We start from the raw sequence: 23,851 nt of genomic DNA, 5'->3' as shown, positions 1-23,851 counted from the left end.
TTTAATAAAGATTATTGCATGGAGCTAAGTGTGCAGATTTTTTAAATTTAATTCATTATAAATTAATATGTTTAATTGATTATTTACTTTTTATAACATTCATTGGCTGGTATGAATAGATTGTAGCGTCCCATTACTAAAAAAAAAAAAAACAATGACTAAAATTGATTAATTTTAATATCCTAATATAGGCTACTATAGTGAACTATGATTAATGCCATAAATACTTCATATATACCGTATATTGTGATAAAGGAAGTGTTCAAGTGTGTACAAAATAATGTCCAGGTTTTTGTAACCTGGACATTGATCTCTTCAAAAAAGGCAAGGGCCAGGTTAACCTAACCTTATATACCTGTGACATTTCTCCTTAGATTTACTTTATGATACTAGAGCAAGGTACCATCGATGATGCTGATGATGGCAAACAGTCATGTTTAGTTAATGACAGATTTCAACAGATGCACAGTCAACAACATTTTGCTATAAAAGACAACCCCTGAATGTAATTCGTACATTCCACCAGCCATGAGGGGGATTGTGCTTGCTTGCTTGGCTGTAGCCCTTGTGGGTAAGTATATCTTTGATGATTTAATCAATCTGATTTTGGTCATTTTGTTGTTTGTTGCCATAGTACAGCACACATAAGTAAATTGTGGCCATTTCCAAAGAAAGGGATTTAGAATTAAAGATTTAGATGTACAACTAATATCACAACCAGTATATTTTGATATAGATGTGTTCATGAAATACACATTTTAAACAAAGTTTTTCTGTTCAATCACTAGATGATTAAACAATCATTGTTTAATTGTAAATGTTTTCAGACACCAACTCTCTAAGTGTACTTTTTACATCAGATTATTGACAGTCTATTCTTATTTTGCAGCGGGCGCTCATGTCAACTTTGGTAAGTTTACATGAACAGGAAATGAGCACTTTGTTAAAGCTATCTCTGTATTTGTGAAATTATTTTAATTTATTTTCCCAAAGCAACATGATCTTTTGAAGCTACAATAACACATGAATTAATGTTTAAATTCATTGTTGATGCTAAATTATCCATATATATTTTATCGTGGGTAATAACTTCTTGTTTCAGCGCCTCAGTTTGCAGCCAGTGAGACCTACGTGTACAAGTATGAAGCCGTTCTCTTGGGAGGTCTGCCTGAGGCAGGCCTGGCTAAAGCTGGAATCAAAGTCACAAGCAAAGTTTTGATCAGAGCAATGAGCCCAGGGATCTTCCTTCTGAAGGTAAAGACTACAAATAACTTTGATTGAAACTCAGCATTAATAAAATACACACTGTATGAATTTATGATATAATAATATGAAAGTATTTACATGTGGGTTATGGACAGGAATTCGGGACCTCTTTACGTAAATTATTAGTAATTGAAAATTGGCTTCCCCCCTCTAGCTTGAGGATCCTGAGATCTTTGAGTACAGTGGCATCTGGCCGAAAGATCCTTTTGTACCTGCCACCAAGCTCACTTCAGCCTTGGCTGCTCAGCTCTTGACTCCCATCAAGTTTGAGTATGCAAATGGTATTGTGGGCAAGGTGTTTGCACCAGAAGGGGTCTCCACTACTGTGCTGAATATCTTCAGAGGTATCCTGAACATCCTTCAGCTCAACATCAAGAAGACCCAGAATGTCTACGAATTGCAAGAGGTTCAAATTAATCCTTTTCTGAATGATCATAAACACAAAAGCCAGGGTGATATTTGAACTTCCAAATAATTTCTGTTCTCTTACTCTAGGCTGGAGCCCAGGGTGTGTGCAAGACTCACTATGTCATTAGTGAGGACACCAGGGCTGAACGTATCCATCTGACCAAGAGCAAGGACCTGAACCATTGCCAGGAGAGAATCATGAAAGACATCGGTTTGGCTTACACCGAGAAATGTGCTGAGTGCAAGGCCGTAAGGGACATTTCTTTGAAACTATGCTTACATTTTGATGAACAGCATACTTTTAAACACAGTGGATGTGTTCTAACTGATGCTGGTGTTAAATGTGAATTGTGTCTATGCAGAGAGGACTGGACATGAAGGGTGGTGCTGCCTTCAACTATGTCATGAAGCCAATGCCCACTGGTGCTCTGATATTGGAGGCGACCGCCACTGAGCTCATTCAGTTCTCACCTTTCAACATCATGAATGGTGCTGCCCAGATGGAGGCTAAGTATGTGGTTAAAACATTTTCTCTTCTTAAATCGTACAATAAAGAATTTATGAACACGATTCACTAAAAAAAATGTCTTACAGTAGTAGAGATTTGACTAATTACTGAAATTATCTTCACAGACAATTTCTGAAGTTCCTTGAGATTGAGCAGACCCTGGTGGAGCCCATTAGAGCAGAGTATCTCCACCGTGGATCCCTGCAGTACGAGTTTTCCACTGAGCTTTTACAGACACCTGTCCAGCTGCTGAGGATCACCAACCCAGAGGCTCAGGTACTGCGAACCATTTTCTGTTATACAGATTATTTTCAACTTTCTCCTCTAGCAAACACAACATAACACTGGAAGCATTTCCATTTCTTCTTGACAGATTGTTGAGATTCTGCACCATGTGGTGGCCTTTAATGTAGGCAAGGTCCATAAAGACGCCCCCCTGAAGTTTATTGAACTTGTCCAGCTGCTGCGTGTGGCCAGATCTGAGAGCATCGAGGCTCTCTGGTCTCAGTTCAGAGCCAAGCCAGCTTACAGGTAGCGACAGCAAACAATAAAAATAAAGTAAAATAAATTATACAAATGTCTGGAAAAGATACAAGCATAGTTTATTCATTTTCAGACAATGGATCCTGAGTGCTGTTCCTGCCATTGGAACTCATGCTGCTTTGAAGTTCATCAAGGAGAAGTTTATTGCTGATGACATCACTGTTGTTGAGGCCAGTCAAGCTCTGCTGGCATCGGTGCACATGGTGACAGCTGACATGGAGGCCATCAAGCTCATTGAGGTACTATAGGTCAATCCTTAATGAGATCTTACAATTCAAATTCATGATGTACTTCATCACATTATGAATTAAGATGTTATAACAGTGCTTTCTTTTCACCTCTATTCAGGGCCTGGCTTTTAACCCCAAGCTTAAGGCAGTCCCAGTTCTGCGTGAAATTGCCATGCTGGGCTATGGTACCATGGTTGCCAAATTCTGTGCTGAGAATCCAGCGTGCCCAGCTGACCTTGTGAAGGTTGGCTTAGTTTGCTGTTTCATGTCCATAAAAACTTTAACTTCAGTTATTGAAAGTAAAATTAGAATGGTGATATTCTTTTTCTCCTGTGCCTTCCATAGCCATTCCATGACCTTGCCATCGAGGCTTTTGCCAGGGGTGAAGTTGAGGAACTAACAGTTTTCCTTAAAGTTCTGGGTAATGCCGGCCATCCCGCCAGTCTTAAACCAATCATGAAGCTTCTGCCTGGATTTGGCTCTGCTGCCGCCTCTCTGCCCATGAGAGTCCACATTGATGCAGTCCTGGCTCTAAGGAATATTGCAAAGAAGGAACCCAAGATGGTAAGAACAACGCTCCTCAGTCTGTCTCCTTGCCAACAGTTCACCAAATTTTAACATGTCCTATGCAATTTGCATTTTTGTTCATGATTTTCATCTTTGTGATTTAGATCCAGGAACTGGCTGTTCAGCTGTTCGTGGACAGGGATCTGCACCAAGAGGTCCGCATGGTTGCTGCTATTGTCCTGTTTGAGACTAAGCTCCCCATGGGCCTGGTGACCACGATTGCTAATGCCATTATGAATGAAGGAAACCTGCAAGTTGCTAGTTTGGTCTACTCTTACATGAAGGCCATGACCAGGAGCACAGCACCTGACTCTGCTCAAGTGTAAGAGCCCTAACAGTAATCACTTGCTTCCCTTGTTGTTTAAAAAGGATGGTATATCATAAATGTTTATCTCCCAATTTTAGTGCTGCTGCCTGTAATGTTGCTGTGAGGATCCTCAGCCCCAAATTTGAGAGACTGAGTTACCACTACAGCAGAGCCCTCCACTATGATGCCTATTACAGTACGAACATTAACAGTTCATTCATTTACTGATAGTTATCGCACTCACACATCAGATATCTGATGATTTAGTTGTTGTTTTCAGATCCATGGATGATGGGTGCTGCAGCCACTGCTTTCTTCATCAATGACGCAGCAACACTTTTGCCAAGAGCTGTTGTGGCCAAAGCCCGCACTTACCTGGCTGGAGCGTATGCTGATGTTCTTGAGGTAAAAGAAAGGCCTCCTTTCCTTTTATGTTGAGGTTTATGCAGGGCTCAGATGCCTAAACTTCATGTACCATCTTGTTTGACTTTACCATACTGGTATGGTGTAGCTACAACTTTAGTAGCTCATTTCTGACAAGGACTTTGATGTTATAATCTTTCTCTTTATCATTTTAAATAGACTTCTGCTCTATTTGTTTGGTACTGCTTAAACACTGTACTTAATTGACTAATGTCCCCCAGTGCTCTATTCTAGGCCCTCTTGTATTCACTGTACTTAAATATTGAGATACAAGCTCACAACGCATTGCGTTGTGAAGTGTTGCACTGTGGGAGATGCATTGTGGACTGTAATGTCATACTGGTTGCATACTGGTCTCCATTTTTCTTCTTTTAGTTGGGAGTAAGAACCGAAGGAATTCAGGAGGCTCTTCTGAAAATGCCTCAGCTTCCTGATAATGCTGACAGAATTATCAAGATGAGGAACGTTATCAAGGCTGTGAGTAGGAAGGACCTTCCAAGTATTCAATTCTCCCTTTAAAGAATTGTATGTGATCACAGAACAATTTAATTACAAAAGCGGGACTAACTCAGGTTTACTGTCATCATCCCTCAGCTTTCTGAATGGAGAGCTCAACCTTCAAGCCAGCCACTGGCCTCTGTGTATGTCAAATTCTTCGGACAGGAAATTGCATTTGCCAACGTGGACAAAGCCATCGTCGACCAGGTTATTGAGGTACTGAATGTTACATTAACTTGTTTACATTCAACAATCAATCAACTTTGGATGTCATCATGTACACAATGTGTGTTTTCCTACAGCTTGCCACTGGTCCTATGAAGGCTGAGGGAAGGAAGGCATTTGATGCTCTGCTGGCTGGTATTGCATTCCATTACACTAAACCCATACTAGCTGCTGAGGTACGTCGTATCTTCCCTACTACTGTTGGTCTGCCTATGGAGCTGAGTTTCTATACCGCTGCTGTGGCTACTGCTGCTGTTGAGCGTAAGTTCAGATTGCCTCAATCCCTTTGATGTAGGCCACAGGTTCTGTAATCTTTTAAAATGTGAAATTGAAAATAATCTTTTAACTTCAGTCCAGGCAACTGTGACACCAGCTCTCCCTGAGAACTTCCATCCTTCCATGCTTCTTAAGGCTGACATTGAGATGAGGGCTGCAATGACTCCAAGGTGAAACAAATGGCAGCTCATTCTAAAAAAAAAACTTTATTTTTATCCGGCTTTCCCTTTAAGTTCACATTTTCTTTGCCTTTCAGTGTGGCCATGCACACATATGCAGTTATGGGAGTGAATACTGCTTTAATCCAGGCTGCTTTGGTGTCAAGAGCCAAAGTCCACACCATTTTACCTGCAAAGATAGAAGCAAGAGCTAACATGATTAAGGGCAACTTCAAGATTCAGGTTTTACCTGTTCAGGACGTGGATAGGATTGCATCAGCAGTGTATGTACTATCCTTTTCACCAAATAAATTGTATGACTCACAATTTCTCTTATATATTTAAATTCATACATGTTTTCGCCTTTCGCTGCAGTGTTGAGACTCTTGCTATTGCAAGAAATGTGGAAGATATTGCAGCTGCAAGAATCACACCAATGATCCCAGCTGAAGTTGCAAGACAATTTTCCAGGGAGTCTTTCGATTCTAGGGTTGCATCCTCTACGCTTGGTGGTTTGGTGCGTTTTATTCCTGATCCTATTTTCCACATAAAGTTCTATACAGTACTAAGTCCTTTATTGTCTTGGTTATGTGATTATGAGATTCTATTTTTCTGTTTTTCTAGTCAAGGTCATCTGAAATCATTCCTGTTGATCTGCCAGTCAAAATTATCCGCCAGGTGAAAACCCTGAAAGCCCTCTTTGAGAAGAAACTGTGTGCTGCATCTGAAACCTTTGGAATGAAGGTCTGTGCTGAGGTTGAGTCTCACAATGCTGCCTTCATCAGAGACAGCGCACTCTACACTTTGATTGGAAAGCATGCAATCTTTGTTGAGGTTGCTCCAGGCAAGTAAAGTAGAGGACATCATCTTATTGAGTAACAGAAGTAATTAAGAATAATAAGTAATTTCTTGTTCTGTTTTAATAAAAGCTGCTGGACCAGTCATTGAGATGATTGAGGTTGAGGTTCAGATTGGAGAAAGGGCAGCTGAGAAGATCATCAAAGTGATCAACATGAGCGAGGAGGAGGAAATCCAAGAGGACAAGAATGTCCTCCTGAAGCTCAAGAAGATCTTGGTTCCTGGTCTGAAGAACAGTACCAGATCATCCTCTAGCTCCAGCAGCTCATCATCCTCAAGCTCTTCCCGCGCCTCCCGCTCAAGTGTTGGTTCCAAGTCTTCATCCAGCAGTCGCTCTTCCAGATCCAGTTCCCCCAGCTCCCGAGTCTCAATGGTGAGGCTCAAAGTCATCTTGAAGGTCTTCTTTTCTCTCGTGTAAATTTTGGTCAGTGGGGTTGATCAGTAGTCTTTATCATTACAGCAGGTGGATTATGACATCAAGTTCTCCAAGAAGCACATTCACCAGGTAATCATCTAACAGCTGTCTAAAGAATGGTTCATTATCAAGCCATCATGTTTTGACTGACATGTGCCTTTTTTGTTGCAGCATGCCGTTTCCGCGCCTGCCAGGGCTTCCACCATGAGCAGCGCCTCCAGCTTTGAGGCCATCTTTAAAAAGGTGGGGCATTTTTAATCAAAACATTCAAAGAAGAAACATTTTGATAAGAATCAAAGGTGTTGAAGAAGACCTTTTTAACAACTTTCATTAACATCACATCATCATTTCCATCTTCAGGCCAAATATCTTGCTAACAGTGTCACTCCTGCCGTGACGATCCTCATCCGTGCTGTGAGAGCGGACCAGAAGGTTCAAGGATACCAGATTGCAGCTTACTTCGACAGAGATACCTCCAGATTGCAGATTGTCGTCGCTAACCTTGATGAAAATGACCACTGGAGAATCTGTGCTGATGGCATGATGCTAAGCTACCACAAACTCATGGTGAATCTTACATCTCAGACTCCAATATAATTTGACAAAATAGCTGTCATTTGTGTTTCAAATGGGCATAATTGTTTCCCATATTATTCTCTTAGAGTAAGATCGCATGGGGTAAGGAGTGCAAGCAGTATGAGACAGAGATAATAGCTGAAACCGGTCTTGTTCGCCCAGACCCAGCTTTCCGTATGAAGGTGACATGGGAAAGGCTTCCATCGGGGTGGCAACGCTATGCAAAGAGGTAAAGTCCCCAAATCACAATATCACTTTCAAACCTTGTTTCAAAGTATTCTTTATTTAAAAAAAAATGTTTTGCAATGTTTATAAAAAAATATCTATGTCTTTTTCACACCATAGGATCTCCGAGTACTTTCCAAACATGGCCACACTTGCTGGTGCAACCCTGGCAAAGGTCAAGAATGCACCCAAACAGATCATACTGACTGTGGCTGTTGCCTCTGAGAGAACCCTGAATGTTGTGCTGAAGACACCGAAGGTACACTTTTATTCCTCAATCTATTTATTTATCATTTTTGTTTCATAGCAATCTACAGAGAAATTGCAAGTATACCATTTGATCTTTTACATTATTGTATTAATTATGGCTAATGTTTCCAATTTCAATAGAGGATCATGTACAAACTGGGATGTGATCTACCCGTTTATCTGCCCATTGGAGACACAGCCGCTGAGTTGGACGCCTATCAGGACAGCCTGTTTGACAAGATCTCCTACTTGATTACCAAGGCTCATGCAGGTAAGCACGTAGGTATAGTGTACTGTAAACAGTGCTTTTATTGTTTTAATAGATGAATTGTAAAACCAATTAACTAAAATATTCTTTGTTCCTTTCGATTCTAGCTGAGTGCTTCTTGGTTGGCGACAAACTGACCACGTTCAACAACAGGACCTACAAGAATGAGATGCCCGCCTCTTGCTACCAGGTTTTGGCTCAGGATTGCACTGATGAACTCAAGTTCATGGTTCTACTGAAGAAAGATCACACACTTCAACAAAATATAATCAATGTAAAAATAGCTGACATGTAAGTAAAGCAAATGCTTAAGCTTTCTAAAGAAGGAAATCAATTACTTTGTCAAAGTAATTGGCAAGCAACACAGCAAATGTCATTCTCCATCCAAAACAAAAAGGTTTTACGCTTTTGGAGATTTGGCATTTTATTCATATCTGAACTCTATTCTATTTCAACAGCGATGTTGACCTGTACCCCAAGAACAATGATGTTGTGGTAAAGGTTAATGGAATGGATGTCCCCATCAGCAACCTTCCATACCAGCATCCCACAGGTCTTCTATATTACAAATTAAAATGAATCTGTCAATCTGAAATCATTCACATTGTTGGAAGATACAGTAAATATCCAACTTTATATAATTTGTTTTTGTAACAATTACAGCCAAAGTCCAGATAAAACAGAGAGGTGAGGGTATCATTATCCATGCACCAAGCCTGGGTCTTCAGGAGGTCTACTTGGATAGAAACACATGGAAGGTGACACAATTTATAATGGAACTATTGGGACCTATTTCACTCATTTATAAATAAGGATTCTTAACAAAGTGGTCCTAAAAAGACTATACTCTAGGTCCATAAACCACAAAGGCTTTCTTTGTTCTCAGGTTAAAGTGGTGGACTGGATGAAGGGAAAGACCTGTGGACTCTGTGGTAAGGCTGATGGAGAAATCAGACAAGAGTACAGCACCCCCAACGGACGTTTGACCAAGAGCTCAGTCAGCTACGCCCATTCCTGGGTGCTTGCTTCTCAGAGCTGCCGTGACACTACTGGTAAAACCTACACCTCGTCATTGCAAATTTCCTTTACATGAACATTGGCAACACAGCATCAAAAGTTTCTATTCACCTAACACTTTAATTGCTGTCATTCTGTATTGTGAAAGTATTCCCACTTTAAACGTGGGAATTACAGACCAACCATAATGACTATGGTTGGTCTTGAAACAAACCATCTCTCTTTTAAGAAATGCGTACAAGCAACAAAGTAAACAATGTGCACTCAACCCAGCTCATTTAGTGTGATTAGACTGCAACAATTGCTAAATGTTCAAGTTTGAGGGTTCAAGTGGTTAAGATTTGTGTATCAACTCACAGTTTCAGGTGATTTGACCAACAAATGATGCAAATACATATTTTATATATACTCACCTTACTTTTCCAGAATGTTTCATGAAGCTTGAATCTGTCAAGCTTGAGAAGCAGATCATGGTTCATGGCCAGATGTCCAAATGCTACTCTGTTGAACCTGTGCTGCGTTGTCTGCCTGGTTGTGCCCCTGTGAGGACCACTCCTGTCACTGTTGGCTTCCACTGCGTACCAGCTGGTGAGTCTACAAAACAAACAAACAATTTCACCTTATTATGTATTCTAGAAAGAATGACATAGGTCCTAATTTATTTTCGTTCTTCCTCATTGCAGATTCTAACATGAGTCGTTCTGAAGGTCTCGCCAACATCTATCAGAAGAGTGTGGACTTGAGGGAGACCACACAAGCCCATCTGGCCTGCCACTGTACTCCTCAGTGTGCTTAATCTCATAGCATTCTGTCACATTTTGTTATTTTATTTGTTATTTCACCAATATTACTTAAACTGTTTAAAATGTTATTCTAAATAAAGATCATGAAGCATTGCAACATCTGTTGTGTTAATGTTATTACAAGTGTGGTATATTGAACGGCAATTATACATATCGTGGTGTCCATTTTTAGCTTTTTTTATTTTATTTTCATAAACGCTATTGAACACCCTTTACGTCTGTGTAAAAAAAAAAGTTTTGAACCAATGAAAAGTATTAAAAAGCTTCTCTGACAAAACCTCCCAACTCCATTGGATCCTCAAACTGTCCGTCAACACCACGCAACTCCCCCCCCTTTCCTCTCTTGCTGCTGTTCTACAGCTCAGAGCACAGCACACAGTGAGTGCACACAGACAGAGGAGGAGCACATAAACAAACAGTAACGATGCCGGGGTTTCCCCCCGTAGTCTGTTAAAACTATGCAGTGTACCTGTTTATCAAACGTAGCACTGACGCTAATGTTATGAATGAAAACAAGTAATTCTATTTTTCGAAGTGTTTAATGAGGAGAGCATTGTGACAAGAAAGGAGTTCATAGCATTTCTGTCGTGCTAGTTCTACTGAAACTCCAACTCTTTGAACCCCTCTTTGCAGAATTTATTGTAATATTTAGTCTGTTTATTATTGTAGGCCTATAAAATAAGTGTCATGAAGCATCAGGGCATTAATTCACACATTGTGATGCGTTGTGAGCTTGGAGATCAATTTGGAATTTAGTTTTGGAGTAAGCAGGTTGCTGCTGGACAGCAGAGATATCATGTAATGCAGGTGAAATTGGGAAAAATGTGGTCGGTCATTGTGTGGTGAGTCAAGTATTACAATTCACAATTTAGGCATTTAGCAGATGCTCTTAGCCAGAGCCACTTACAAGTGTGAGATTGGAATATTATGGTTTCTTGATCACTGATTGGTAAAAATAGCTCAAAATAGTACATAAAGTTTACAACACATAAAGTTGGAATGAACTGTCCCTAACCTTGAGTATTATAGAGCACTGAAGTCCTGACGTCACTGCCAGTAGAGGGCGCTTTCCGCAGGTTTGTGGCTTTACTTTTTGTGTTGATATCCTCATTGGGGAATCTTAGATTGCTTCATATAAGAACTGTGTTCCAAAAATATACACACCACCCTGGCGATTTTACTCATATGGATATGAAGCATCGACTGAAGGTGTAAATGTACACATTTACCCAAAGAGTAACACAATATAAACACTAGAAACGAGTCAAACAACCCAAAGACTACATTTCCCATGAACGCGGCTGCTGTAGGGACAGTGATTTCAGACCCGGAAGTAGTAGCTCTTAAGACTTTTAAGGGGGGGGGGGTTCACATAGTTGGTGTCTTTATTAAAACTAACAGATTTAACTTATTAAATGAAATGATGGGAAAAGAATAAACACAAACAAACTTAGGCATACATATTTTCCAACTAAACAAAATACTCAAGAGAGGAAACATAAAATCAAATCACAACTTACTCAATAATGCATGTCAGTGCACGCTTCATTCAGTAATATTAAAAACCACTCAGACCTGCTTTTCAACATCTGCATTATAAGAACACAATAATGTGTTAATGAAAGGACTTAAGTCTCAGCAAGATGTTGAAAAACTTGTCCATGCATTCATCTTCAGTAGATACTGTAACAGTACAGGTCTCCCTAAAAATCGATCAGGCAACTTTAGTTGATTCAGAATGCTGCTGCTCGAGTCTGCTGCTCAATCATATCACTCAGTCCAGGTCTTGTTTGCACGGGTTCCCTGTCTGTCATAGAATTGATTTCAAAATACTATTGTTGGTTTATAAAGCGTTGAACTTTGCCCGGGAAAAGGAAGTCTGAAGCTCTCTGCTGGAACTGTTGCCCCCACGACCCTATACTCCGGATAAGCGGTTGAGGGTGGATGGATAGATGAATGGTATATAGGGCCAAAATATATTTATGATCTTGATCATGGACCATCCCGACTTCTGCAGGTCATCTCATCTGGGACAGGTCTGCTTTGTGAACCCTGAGTCAAAACTAAACATGGAGAAGCAGCATTCAGTTTGTATGCCCACATATGCCAGAAATCTGCAGGTCTGCAAGAACTATCAGTTGTTTTAAATACAAGCTGAAAAACTTATGTTTGCCACTGCCATTTACTGTTCTTTCTTTTTCTTCTTTTTATATATAATTGTCTCCGCCAGGCCGAAAGGCATGGCGAAAGTATGTTTTACCCCCTGTTCGTCCGTCCAGCCGTGTGTCCGTGTGTGTGTGTGTCGGTCCGTCCGTCTGTGAACAGTTAATCTCTGGCACCGTTGGCTTAATCGCAACCAAACTGTGCACACACACTCCCTGCATGCCAATTCAGAACCTCTGCCCCAAATTTTTCACATGGGCCTTATAGCGCCACCAGGAGGCCGATTTGTGCAAAACCATTTTTTTGATATTACTCCTACAGATTTTATCCAAACGTCATGCAAATCGGTACACAGTATCTCTATAGTCATGTGATCAACACGGATTTGTCCGATTTTCCATATTCCATCCTCATTGGCTAAGGTTGGCTTCCAAAGTTTGCAGGATTGGTCCGTTTTGAACAGAATGCCTTAAATCATGAACGCAGCGTGCAATTTCCGTGAAAATTCACACGCACATTCCCACTAGGCCGAGGAAGAAATGCCACCCTTTTCACATTGGCCTGTTATAGCGCCACCAGCAGGTCTAATTTAGCAAAACACATTTTTGGAACAAAATGCCTCAAATCATGAATGCAGTGTCCGATTGCCGTGAAAGGCCTAAGAATAAATGGCACCCTTTTCATATTGGCCTATTATAGCGCCACCAGGAGGCCACAATAACGTACCTGACCTGGCGGAGACCTGCGCTCCGAGGAGCACTTTATCTAGTTTCTTCTGTTTCCTGTCTATGAGGTTATAGGTGTTTGGGGTCAAAGGATATCAGGACAATGTGAAAATAGACTGTTTTAATTAAATCTAAATGCTAAGATGTTTTTGTTTATCCTTCAAATATATAGAAAATGTCGAGAAATCCTAAATTTGAATGGAATATGCTAATTCTGCATGGTTCTCTGGTTCTCTCTGGAAGATGGTGATTCCTATCAGAAAGATAGGTGTTACCTTTCCTGTCTCTCTGTTCACCGATTATGTTACAACATGATAATGCAATTACATGAACCTAGAATGAAGAAAGACTTAGTTACTTAGTTACTTTTAAACTTACTGCCTCAAGTAATTTCTATGTTTTTAAACTGAATTTGCTGATAATCATGATAATCAAGTTGTTTACTGTAACAATTTACATTTAAAACACTTTAGAAATAGTTCATCTTTCACTCAGTAGGGGCAATGCCCGTTGCAAGTTGATGATGTCATTTGTCCATGTGTGGTCTAGCCCTATTGAATTAATGGAATGCATGTGCAAAAAAAACATATTTAAAATATTGATTTGATGCTCATATCAACTTCAGGAAGTATTAATCATTCACTGCCATTCACTAAATAGCCCAAAAAGCCCAGACTACCAGGGTTTTTGGGATGTTCTTACATTTTCAAGTAGTCACAGAATATTTATCTCCAGTATGATTGATCCCCTGATGGTTGCTGCTAATCACGTAGGGTTTCACTGTGTTTCCATGAATGAAAGAAAAAATTTCATCGCGACCTCCCCTTCGCTTTTTATATGCTATGAAAATAGCATGTTTCGCCAAAAAGACATAGTAAAACACAGGAGCCGAGGTACCGAATATTTCCTTAATACTTTCACCAGGAAGTGAATGGAGCAGTAAATCTTTGGATCGCGTTATCTCCTGGTTCTGTGTGAAAAAACGTTTAAAAAAAAATTAACAAATAATTTTCTTTTTATTATTGTTATTCTTTTTTTTTTAGAGACGTCAAAAGACGTCATTGGCGGTGTGGGCACACGATTTACAGCCGTCAAAAGACGTCATTGGCAGTGAATGACTTAAGTTGTTTTTTATTTTCACATGCATTCCATAAATTCCATGGGGCTAGACCACACAAATGACATCATCAACTTGCGACGGGCATTACCCCTATTGAGTGAAAGATTAAAGGTAGGGTAAGTGATTTACTTTTGTTTAAATAAGTGTTACATAGCTCTACATTCTGATAGTACACATTGCTATAGAGTGTTTGTTCAGTAAAAGGAGTCTCTCCAGCTCTTTATTAACACATTGAATGCCAATCGCGTAGATCTACGCGAACCTATTTAAAGCCGCAGCGTGCCAGTCGCTTAGATCTACGCGAACCGCCGATTCGCGTTGAAAATTTTCCAGGTGCACTTTCGGATTTTTTTCCACTTCCGTTTCCGGTTTGATGACCGGAAACAGAATTATTTGGGATCCGGTTTTGACGATCACGTCCGCCCTCGTTCTACAGACGAAACTGAAACTCAATTCTCTTCCTGTAGTTTTTTCTCCTCGCATATCACTGTTTAACGTAATCCGCTCTAACTACAATCATGGAAGTCCGTTTGACATGCGGTTTTCACTGGGAGATACAGTGAGATGTCGCCGATGTAAACAGACCGTGTACGGCTCAATCTTAAGGATTTTAACAAGATCTATGGCGACATGAAAAAAAAACAAAAAAACAACAATAACACGTTGGCACTGGTGAGTACATTATGAGATTAACCTCTGGCAGTCAATGTGTTAAACAGAAAATGCATTTTCAGTGCTCTCTCCTGATTGGCTTAAATGATGTCACCTACCTGAAAATGTACTATATTCTGTTTAAAGAGCTGGAGAGACCCCTGTGACCGAACAAACGCTCTGTAGCAATGATTACTATCAGAATATAATACTTGAACCTTTTAACAAAAAAAAAAAAAATACCCAAAAATATCACTTACCCTACCTTTAACTATTTCTAAAATAAATAAAATATTTAAGGTGCCACATTTGAACACTTTCTTCTTCTTCGGTTTGTTTCTGCCCTAGCGACTCAGCGCCCCCATTGTGTCTCATTGATGAAGCTGTGACAAACATTAAATCTAAATTCACGATGTGCTTTTTGTGATTAATTGGTTGTTGTTATATGTATATTTCCCTGTGGCGGTGTCTTACCCTGTGTATATATTTTGCCCCTCATTGGTGCATGGGTGATTGAGTGGTGCTGATTGAGTGATTGAGTACCTGGTGTGTGAATGGTGTCTGAGTGTACAGTAGACTTGTTCCCAGCAAGGGGCCAGCTTGAGATTTTTACATTGACTAATACAGAAGAGACAGTTCATATGGCCTGTAGTTTCGCTGTTTTACCCCTGCTGGTGTCAGAAAGAATATTCTCTCAATGTAAGCAGATGGGTTTTTGACGAACTTTAGACTTGATTTTCTTACCTTAATAAACATTGTCATAAATACTATATGCTTCCAGTCGCTAGTTTAAAGTCTCCTTTCAATCATCATGATATGCGTTTTGTTAAATTATGGTCCCATTTATTCTAAAATTGACGACAAAGTCGGCTATGCTCTAGGAGGGGCGGGATGATTTGATTGACAAGCTACACAACCAATAGCATTCTTTAGGGATTGATTTCCGGTTCCTATTCCTGTTTACTTTTTGGCATATATTAAAGATGGTGGATTTCAAATTCCTGAACAATCGGCTTCATTTTCGATCTGTAGAAACCAGAGGTGTGGCTTAGTCCATTCTTTTTATACAGTCTATGGTTCCCAGCCTTACTATTAGGTGGGACCTGATTGGCTCCTGTGTGGTGGACTCCTCTATAAATATAGCTGTCACCGGTCTTCAGAGTTTAGGCGTCTTCCTCCTAGCCAGCCTCCAAACACCAGCACTCTGTTTACCATGGGTTAAAGTTCTGTGTGTGTAGGGGTGGCTGACCTCTCTTTTTGTTATTAGTTCATTCTCTGTTTTTGCTAGTTTATAATAGGTTAGATATTTGTATTTTTGGTTTCCTTTGTGTTAGGTAAGGGTAGGAGTTTTGTTATTGTATTTTGGATTGGATTTTATGGTCCCACCCTGAGGTAATGATGTTTTTATCTTAAATATAAAATAAATCTGGATTTTAAAACCTGTTTGGCCTGGTTGTTTGGGGACTGGGAAGTAGGGAGTCCATTTTCTATGTTACACCTAGTGACCCCTAGGCTGGGTCGTAACAGCTGTTCAATAACTTCATCCCTGTTAATTAATTATCACAAATAGTGGTTTGGGTCGCAACAAGTTTGTCCACCCCTGCTCTAAAGCAGTGGTTCCCTACTTGGAGTGTGGCATTGGGGGGTATAATTAAGATCACAAGGGGGCTGCAAGGCCTCATCCGTTTTGTGGTAGTAAAGATACGATTGGCACACAATCATGAATCCCTTTCCAGACCATTTCTTAATCTACTTACTTAAATACTACCTACTTAGTGAAGGCATCATTGCCTTTATCTATCTCATCTCACTCTAAAATATTACAGCTTGTGACATGCGCCAGAAATGTTTAGATTGATTTGCCTATGTTATCAATGTGATGCAAAACTTTACTTTATAGAAGTCATCTCCGTCGGTGGGTCAGTATGTCCTGATAACACCCAATGAATGGTCTGATAAATGGCAAACAACAAGGAACAAACATGCTAAAATGTCAGCAAAGGTCATCTTGACCATATAAATAAGGAGAGATAAAGTGAGCAAATACTTACAGTATCTCACTGTGGCCATGTTATTTGAACTTTTTTGAACTTTTATTATAGGAGACATGCCACCTTCTTTAATGGCTTCTAAATCTGTGCAAAATGATACTATACTGAAATGCAAATCACTACATTTCCTATCAAACTATCCAAAATTCACACCCAGCAATAGAATCACTGGTGTATGTATGTTCTTCACTTTATTTACAGATGTATGCCTCATGACCATTTAGCTCATGAGAAGACTGTCAGATGTCAAACAAAGATTATTCTTAATTATTCACAGTTTTAGGAGATGTCAACTGAACAAATATTGGGTTTTATCATTCTATCAAATACTGATCCTTTAAAAAAAAAAGGAAAAAAAAGAAACAACTAAAACCATGTACATAAAAATGCAACTACTTTTTCTATTAAATCAAGTTAATCGGAGTTGGATTTTCTGAAAATATGTCCTCATCAGAAGAACTACATCATGGAGAGACATGATCAAACAATGTGAAACCGATGCTTAAAGAGATAGTTCACCCCCATAATGCCTTTTTCTATCGATTACTCACCCCATGGAGCCTTGAATTCATGGAGATTGTTTTGTTTTTGTGGCATTCCTAAGCCAATAATTTGATGACCGGCAGTCTATGAGGCAATCAAATTATTGGCTTAGGAATGCGACAAAAACTAAAAAATCTCCATGAATTCAAGGCTTCGTGGGGTGTGTAATTGATAGAAAATACGTTTTTTTTTTTTTGGTGAACTATCCCTTTAATGCTGACCTGGCTCATGTCAGTAGAATGCAAGTCAGGTGGCCCTAACCTGAACCGAAACTGATTCACACCCTCTTTGTACCAATAACAGCCAAAGGGATGTCCAAATATGAATCTGAGATAACGATCCATCCAATGGCATACACGAGAAGTGACTTTGCATCACAATTTCATGATAATTGTGCTAACAGGGGCTTTTCCAGACTTTTTTTTTCTGATAAAGGAGCTGCTTGGAGCTACTTGGAGACTTCCACAGCACCTGCAGCCATGAGAGTGGTTGTGCTTGTCATGACTCTGGCCCTTGTGGGTGAGTATGATTTTCCCTGTTCATAAAAAGAAGCACCTTTATACATTATATTAACTAAACAATGCCATTACTTGAGACTGCTACAGACAGTTATATGTTTGTATGTTTCTTTTCCTTACTAGAAACAGATTTCTTATGGAAGTCAAAAGTGATGCTGTTTTAAAAAATATATATATATAGCTTAATGTTTAATGGCTTAATGTTTAATTATTATGAAAATAAATTGCCAGTAAAATATTACCCACACTTATTGGAAAACTCAATGCAAATTGTGTTGTGTCAAGTGGCAATTGAATTAAAAGATTAGAGGATGTAATAGCAGGTGTATGCTTATGTATGTTGAAAAGAGTAAGAGGAGTTAATGGTGTTACTGGTGTGTGAATTCTGGTGTTAGTTCATTCTAATCTTGTGTTATTTCCTTTTAGCTGGTCAACACCTCAACTTTGGTACGTGCACATTGTAAAACCATCACAAATAATGATGTCTGTTTTCATTAATAATATGTGTTGGGTTCTCCACCCCAGGAGTAAGTAATACTAATAATACTACTACTACTAATAATAATAATAATAATAATAATAATAATAATAATAATAATAATAAAAATAATGAATAGTAATTGTATAATAATATTAGTCTAATAGCCATGCAAAACTTAAAGGGATATTTCACTTTCAAACATGTGTGGGGTCATTTTAACGTCTACTCTGGCTTTTGTGAGCACCCCAGACAGTTTCTAAGTTGCTTGATTCAGTGTTTAGATATTTGATATTCATTTTATCAGACACGCCCCCTTCTTATACAAACCCATTGTAACTTCAAACTCCATTTTAACCATGATGGATTCATCGAAAACACCCGTCTTTGGTTCTGGTGACTGATATTGTCCTTCTAATGTGTGAGGGGGCCGTGTTTTTTCAATTACTTATTTTATATATATATATATTCTTTTTTTTAATTAATTTTTAAATACAAAACTTTAATAAAATAAATGAAAAAAGTAACACGTCCCCCTAACGCATTATAAGGACAATATCACTCACCAGAACCAAGGAAGGGTGTTTTCGATGAATCTATCATGGTTAAAATGGAGTTTGAAGTTACAATGGGTTTGTATAGGAAGTGGGCGTGTCAGATAAAATAAATCTAAAATATCTAAATACTGAATCAAGCAACTTAAAAACTTAGGGGCACTGTGGGCACTGGGGGCGTGTCTTCTCCTCCGCGTCATCAGCGCCCATACCCTGGGTGGGGTTGGTGAAAGGGCCTACTCTGTGTGGAATTTGCATGTTCTCCCCGTGTCTCCCAGGGTAGTTAATACCCTCACAAAAACATGTAGTAATCCTGGTCGCTATACCGCCTCCCCCATGACAGCCTGGGTGCCTGATGGAGGGGAAGGGAACTGCTTGGAATAACGTGTTCCTTCCACTTGCTATGTCCTACCGGGGAAACTCCCCCCTGTCAGGTGACAAGAAGGTCAGTTGGCTCTCATGCATTGAAGGAGGCATGAGCTCGACCCTGGCCTCCCTAGGCTGTGGGGGGAGTGTAGCGCCCAAGATCACTTAGAAAATTGGCACCGGGTGAAAAAAGGGTTACAAAAATCGTGGGATAAAACATTTTAATTAAAATAAATAAATAAAAGCAACTTAAAAACTGTCTGGGGTGAAACACAAAAGCCAGAGTAGATGTTAAAATGCCCCCAAACATGTTTGAAAGGGAAACATCCCTTTAATGCATATCATCCTCTGTCGACAGTCACAAAAATATTGCTGCAAATGATATATCTTTCATAAATTCATGGTTAATATGATAAATTATTAATATTTCATTACTCTTCTAACAGAAGGAAATTGTATTCACAGATCCTGCATTTGCTCAAACTAAGACCTATGTGTACAAGTATGAGGCAGTGCTCATGGGCGGTCTGCCTGATCAGGGTCTGGCAACAGCTGGAGTAAAAGTCAGCAGCAAAGTTCTCATCAGTGCTCTTGCCCACAATACCTTTTTGCTTAAGGTAAAGGTCATCATTTTCAAAAGGTGACTAAATATCAACAAATGCTCATTCCTTTACATTAAACAATGTTCTTTTTACTCTATAGCTTGCGGAACCTGAACTTTATGAGTACAGTGGTATCCTGCCCAAAGATCCATTTATACCTGCCACTAAGCTCACTGCCACCCTGGCTGCTGAGCTTATGATTCCTATCAAGTTTGAGTATGCCAGTGGTGTTGTGGGTAAAGTGTATGCCCCTGAGAGAATCTCGGAAATGATGTTGAACATCATCAGAGGTATCCTCAATGTCCTTCAGCTCAACGTTAAGAAGACTCAGAATGTGTACGAGCTGCAGGAGGTTTGTCCAAAGCCCTTGCAGCTACATACAAATCAATCAGAAAGTTGGAGCTCTCCAGTAACCTTTCCCAAATGTCTCTCAGTCTGGAGCTCAGGGTGTATGCAAGACCTTTTACACCATTACTGAGGACTTAAAGGCTGAGCGCATCCTTCTGACCAAGACCAAGGACCTTCAGCACTGCCAGGAGAACATCAGTAAGGACAGCGGTTTAGTCTACACCAAGAAGTGTGTTGAGTGCCAGCAGGTGAAGGCAAATACATTTTCTGTCATAAGATGCATTACTGTATACTTGCCACAAAATAAAATAACTATGTGTCTATACACAGGGAACAAAGAACCTGAGGGGAGTTGCAGCATACAACTACATCTTGAAGCCTGCTGCCGCTGGTGCGCTGATATTGGAGGCAAGTGTCAGTGAACTGATTCAATTCTCACCATTTGTTGAGAGGAACGGTGCTGCTCAGATGGAGACCAAGTAAGTTCAGCGACACAGAATTCAAAACAATGGCAATGCTTAATGATGCTTAATCACACATTAACGTTTTTTATTCCATATTACTCCTTAAGACTAAAGTTCATCTTCCTTGGGATTCAGACGACACCAATTGTGCCAATCGCAGCTGAGTATGTTCACCGTGGATCACTTAAGTATGAGTTTGGTGATGAGCTTCGTCAATCCCCACTTTGGCTCATTAAGGTCAACAACGTACAGGCTCAGGTATTGTTTCATATTACTTAAGGATTAATAAAATAATGACTAGAAATATGCTATTCTGGTTACACAAATACACAACACAGACAGTGCAGAATCAACATGATTGAAACTCAGTAACCCCCACCCTTCTCCCTTTACCCTCCTTCTCCCATTCCTTCCCAACCCTTCTTACCTCCATCATCTTCTCTACTTTAATTGAAGCCAGGCCCCAGCCAGCCCGTATGTGTGCGGACTACAAACTCCTATCACAGCAGTTGACCAATTGTCTTCAGACTTACCGCAAAACAAATGAGTCTTCACTTCTAATAATCCCACATTTAGCCCTGTAGGCGGCGCGCATGCACAAACAGGTTTTCATTTAGCCACACGACTTCACCTGCACATGCGCTGGACTCGCACTGCGCAAAGAACAAACACCACTCAGCCATTGTAGCTGCACAGTCAACAAACTACCTCTCTTCTACTGTTACTAGGGTTACATGCGAGACGTTGTGTGTGCGCGAACCTGTATGGAAGTTTTTATCGGACTTTGTGAGGCTACCATTCCCACCGAGCCAGAGGCAGCCGTGGGACATAAAACGTATGGAGGAATTTGTCAAAAGCACTATACTTGATTTGATAGGCAATTAAATGCCAGCACCACATTTTTGTCCCAGTCCAGCCCTGCTGAAAGACCCCTGACAACACTGGCCACCTTTTTTATTTGACAATTTATAAATTTTCTATTTTATGTTTTATTTTATATGTACATTTGTTTAACAAATGAGGGGCCAAACACATACAATACTTTTTCTTTCTTAATTACAGTACATTTAAGCCCCAATATTGCTACTAATGCTACAAATTGCTACAATAACCTGTATATCCACTCATTTTGGGGCCAAACAACAACTTGAAGGATAAATGTAGCTCTGATAATGATGTACCATGCATGTTTACATGATGCCCACCATTTTCCTTATTATACTTCATTCTTTTTACATTTTGGCAAAAACTGCACATTTAACATTGACCTGGCCACAATGTTTAGCTGCCCACTGGACCTGTATCTGTCTAGGGGTACAGGGGGCTTTCTCATAGAAAGTGGCCAAACTTCCGAAGGGGGCTGTTTTCTAGTCCTATTAATTTGAGCATCACAACTATTCTGGTCAATCTTCAATGACAATGATTTGCTCTGTTTGTAGATTGTGGATACTCTGAATCATCTGGCTACCTTCACCATGGAAAAGGTCCATGTGGATGCGCCTCTCAAATTTCTGGAACTCATTCAGCTCCTTCGTACAGCCCACTATGAAGACCTTGAGATGCTATGGAATCAGTTTAAGACCAGACCTGCTTTCAGGTTAGTTTCCTCCTGGAGAAAGGAAATTTACTGGGACATTTTATAACACATAGACCTCATTGAACGAATAAAAGACAGCCTCCCTTTTAATGCACCAACATGACGTCTCAAACCCCGGAGGTTCTTATTCACAGGTCTGATGAAGAACCACGACCTCGTTGGTGCATTAAAAGCCCTTAACTATCAGTCTTTTATTCATTCAGTTTTGACTACTCTACTGTCAAACGCCTACCATAGATGAGGTATACTGTAAGGACAAGTTGTCACTCATCGCAATTGTCTATAGACCTCATTCACTTTTATTTTCTCAGACGCTGGATCCTGGATGCCATCCCTGCCATTGGAACATCAGCTGTTCTGAGATTCATCAAGGAGAAGTTCTTGGCTGATCACATTACAGTTGCTGAAGCAGCTCAGGCTTTGGTGGCATCTGTGCACATGGTCACATCTGATCTGGAGGCCATCAAGATTTTTGCGGTTGGTGAAACTTCCAACAACACAGCACTTGTTATCCAGTTAACAAGAGTTAAGGAATTAAAAGAGGATAATCCATCATTTGTATTGGTATAGGCCCTGGCAGTCAACGACAAAATTGTGGCCAACCCCATTCTCCGTGAAATTGTAATGCTTGGCTACGGTACCATGATTGCAAAATATTGTGCAGAGAAGGTTGTCTGTCCCGCTGAGCTTGTCAAGGTAATACCTACCTACCTACCTACCTACCTACCTAGCTACCTACCTACCTACCTACCTACATACATACAGTTTTTCTAAGAGTGAACAAAATACTTGGATTAGAATCTTTATAGTTCATATCTTTCTGTAGCCACTCCATGATCAATTGAGTGGGGCCCTTGCCAGTGGTGCAACTGAGGAGCTCATCCTGCTGCTGAAGGTTCTGGGTAACGCTGGTCACCCAGTTAGCATTAAGCCAATCACAAAGGTCCTCCCCATGTTTGGCAATGCTGCTGCAGGTCTGCCCGTGAGAGTCCATGCTGATGCCATCTTGGCCCTGAGGAACATTGCACCGAAGGAATCCAGGGTGGTATGTGAATTTTCAGTAACAGGGGATATAATATAATCCATGCAAACTTCTGCAAACTACTATAATATTTCTCATCTCCTCTTGTCAATTAGGTCCAGGAAGTGGCTATTCAACTGTTCATGGACAGGGCTCTACACCCAGAGCTGCGTATGCTTGCTTCCATCGTGCTGTTTGAGACCAGGCCACCAATGGGTCTGGTGACCACACTAGCTAACATTCTGAAGACGGAGGAGAACCTGCAGGTGGCGAGCTTCACTTATTCTCACATGAAGTCCTTGTCTAGGAGTACCGTAGCTAGCCACGCGTCAGTGTAAGTGCTCTATTACAGGCTCAGTCAGCATCACGCCTTATGAAACAATACCAATCAATCAGTGTTGAAAAATGTAATTCTCTCATTGCAGTGCTGCAGCTTGCGACATTGCAGTCAAGATCCTTAGCCCCAGACTGGACAGACTGAGCTACCGTTTCAGCAAAGCCGTCCACATGGATGTGTACAGCAGTAAGAGCTAACATCTGAATTTAAGTTTAATTTAAGTTTTTTGTTTTGTTTTTGCTTGATCTTTTCTGTATCATCATGTAACCGTCTCATTTCACTATATGAAAGATCCCCTGATGCTTGGTGCTGCTGCAAGTGCTTTCTATATCAATGACGCTGCCACCATCTTGCCGAGATCCATTGTGGCTAAGGCCAGTGGCTTCATGGCCGGTGCTGCTGCTGATATTCTGGAGGTAAAGACGAGTTGTCAGTTTTCCTCTCATGACACCTCACGAAGAAGTAATTCAAGTTATTCAACAGCTCAATTCAT

At 40.2% G+C, this 23,851-nt stretch overlaps 1 protein-coding gene across 1 annotated transcript in view; it reads left to right on the top strand.

The window, feature by feature from the left end:
• Positions 1–528: 528 nt before the first annotated feature.
• LOC308086934 (vitellogenin-like) overlaps positions 529–23,851 on the top strand; it is a gene marked incomplete at both ends in the record, with an annotated part of 29,830 nt that continues 6,507 nt past the window's right edge. Inside the window, 47 exons of the mRNA XM_080430577.1 lie at positions 529–571; positions 1,103–1,254; positions 1,421–1,672; positions 1,762–1,923; positions 2,037–2,185; positions 2,308–2,458; positions 2,556–2,713; positions 2,799–2,964; positions 3,074–3,199; positions 3,301–3,519; positions 3,627–3,844; positions 3,928–4,025; positions 4,110–4,234; positions 4,628–4,729; positions 4,847–4,966; positions 5,053–5,236; positions 5,328–5,421; positions 5,508–5,693; positions 5,785–5,926; positions 6,034–6,253; positions 6,339–6,640; positions 6,728–6,772; positions 6,854–6,925; positions 7,043–7,249; positions 7,345–7,487; positions 7,604–7,742; positions 7,874–8,003; positions 8,108–8,291; positions 8,459–8,553; positions 8,664–8,758; positions 8,887–9,052; positions 9,444–9,605; positions 9,701–9,803; positions 11,838–11,940; positions 18,018–18,038; positions 19,436–19,606; positions 19,692–19,943; positions 20,026–20,187; positions 20,270–20,418; positions 20,511–20,661; positions 21,843–22,000; positions 22,312–22,477; positions 22,571–22,696; positions 22,827–23,045; positions 23,138–23,355; positions 23,447–23,544; positions 23,650–23,774. Of these exons, the coding sequence (XP_080286703.1) occupies positions 529–571; positions 1,103–1,254; positions 1,421–1,672; positions 1,762–1,923; positions 2,037–2,185; positions 2,308–2,458; positions 2,556–2,713; positions 2,799–2,964; positions 3,074–3,199; positions 3,301–3,519; positions 3,627–3,844; positions 3,928–4,025; positions 4,110–4,234; positions 4,628–4,729; positions 4,847–4,966; positions 5,053–5,236; positions 5,328–5,421; positions 5,508–5,693; positions 5,785–5,926; positions 6,034–6,253; positions 6,339–6,640; positions 6,728–6,772; positions 6,854–6,925; positions 7,043–7,249; positions 7,345–7,487; positions 7,604–7,742; positions 7,874–8,003; positions 8,108–8,291; positions 8,459–8,553; positions 8,664–8,758; positions 8,887–9,052; positions 9,444–9,605; positions 9,701–9,803; positions 11,838–11,940; positions 18,018–18,038; positions 19,436–19,606; positions 19,692–19,943; positions 20,026–20,187; positions 20,270–20,418; positions 20,511–20,661; positions 21,843–22,000; positions 22,312–22,477; positions 22,571–22,696; positions 22,827–23,045; positions 23,138–23,355; positions 23,447–23,544; positions 23,650–23,774 (7,029 nt within the window). The remainder of the gene's footprint in view (positions 572–1,102; positions 1,255–1,420; positions 1,673–1,761; positions 1,924–2,036; positions 2,186–2,307; positions 2,459–2,555; positions 2,714–2,798; positions 2,965–3,073; positions 3,200–3,300; positions 3,520–3,626; positions 3,845–3,927; positions 4,026–4,109; positions 4,235–4,627; positions 4,730–4,846; positions 4,967–5,052; positions 5,237–5,327; positions 5,422–5,507; positions 5,694–5,784; positions 5,927–6,033; positions 6,254–6,338; positions 6,641–6,727; positions 6,773–6,853; positions 6,926–7,042; positions 7,250–7,344; positions 7,488–7,603; positions 7,743–7,873; positions 8,004–8,107; positions 8,292–8,458; positions 8,554–8,663; positions 8,759–8,886; positions 9,053–9,443; positions 9,606–9,700; positions 9,804–11,837; positions 11,941–18,017; positions 18,039–19,435; positions 19,607–19,691; positions 19,944–20,025; positions 20,188–20,269; positions 20,419–20,510; positions 20,662–21,842; positions 22,001–22,311; positions 22,478–22,570; positions 22,697–22,826; positions 23,046–23,137; positions 23,356–23,446; positions 23,545–23,649; positions 23,775–23,851) is intronic.

Source organism: Gymnoscopelus braueri, assembly GCF_963280865.1.
Source record: "Gymnoscopelus braueri genome assembly, chromosome: 6".
Taxonomy (NCBI): Eukaryota; Metazoa; Chordata; class Actinopteri; order Myctophiformes; family Myctophidae; genus Gymnoscopelus; species Gymnoscopelus braueri.
This window is presented reverse-complemented; position numbering and strand designations above follow the sequence as displayed.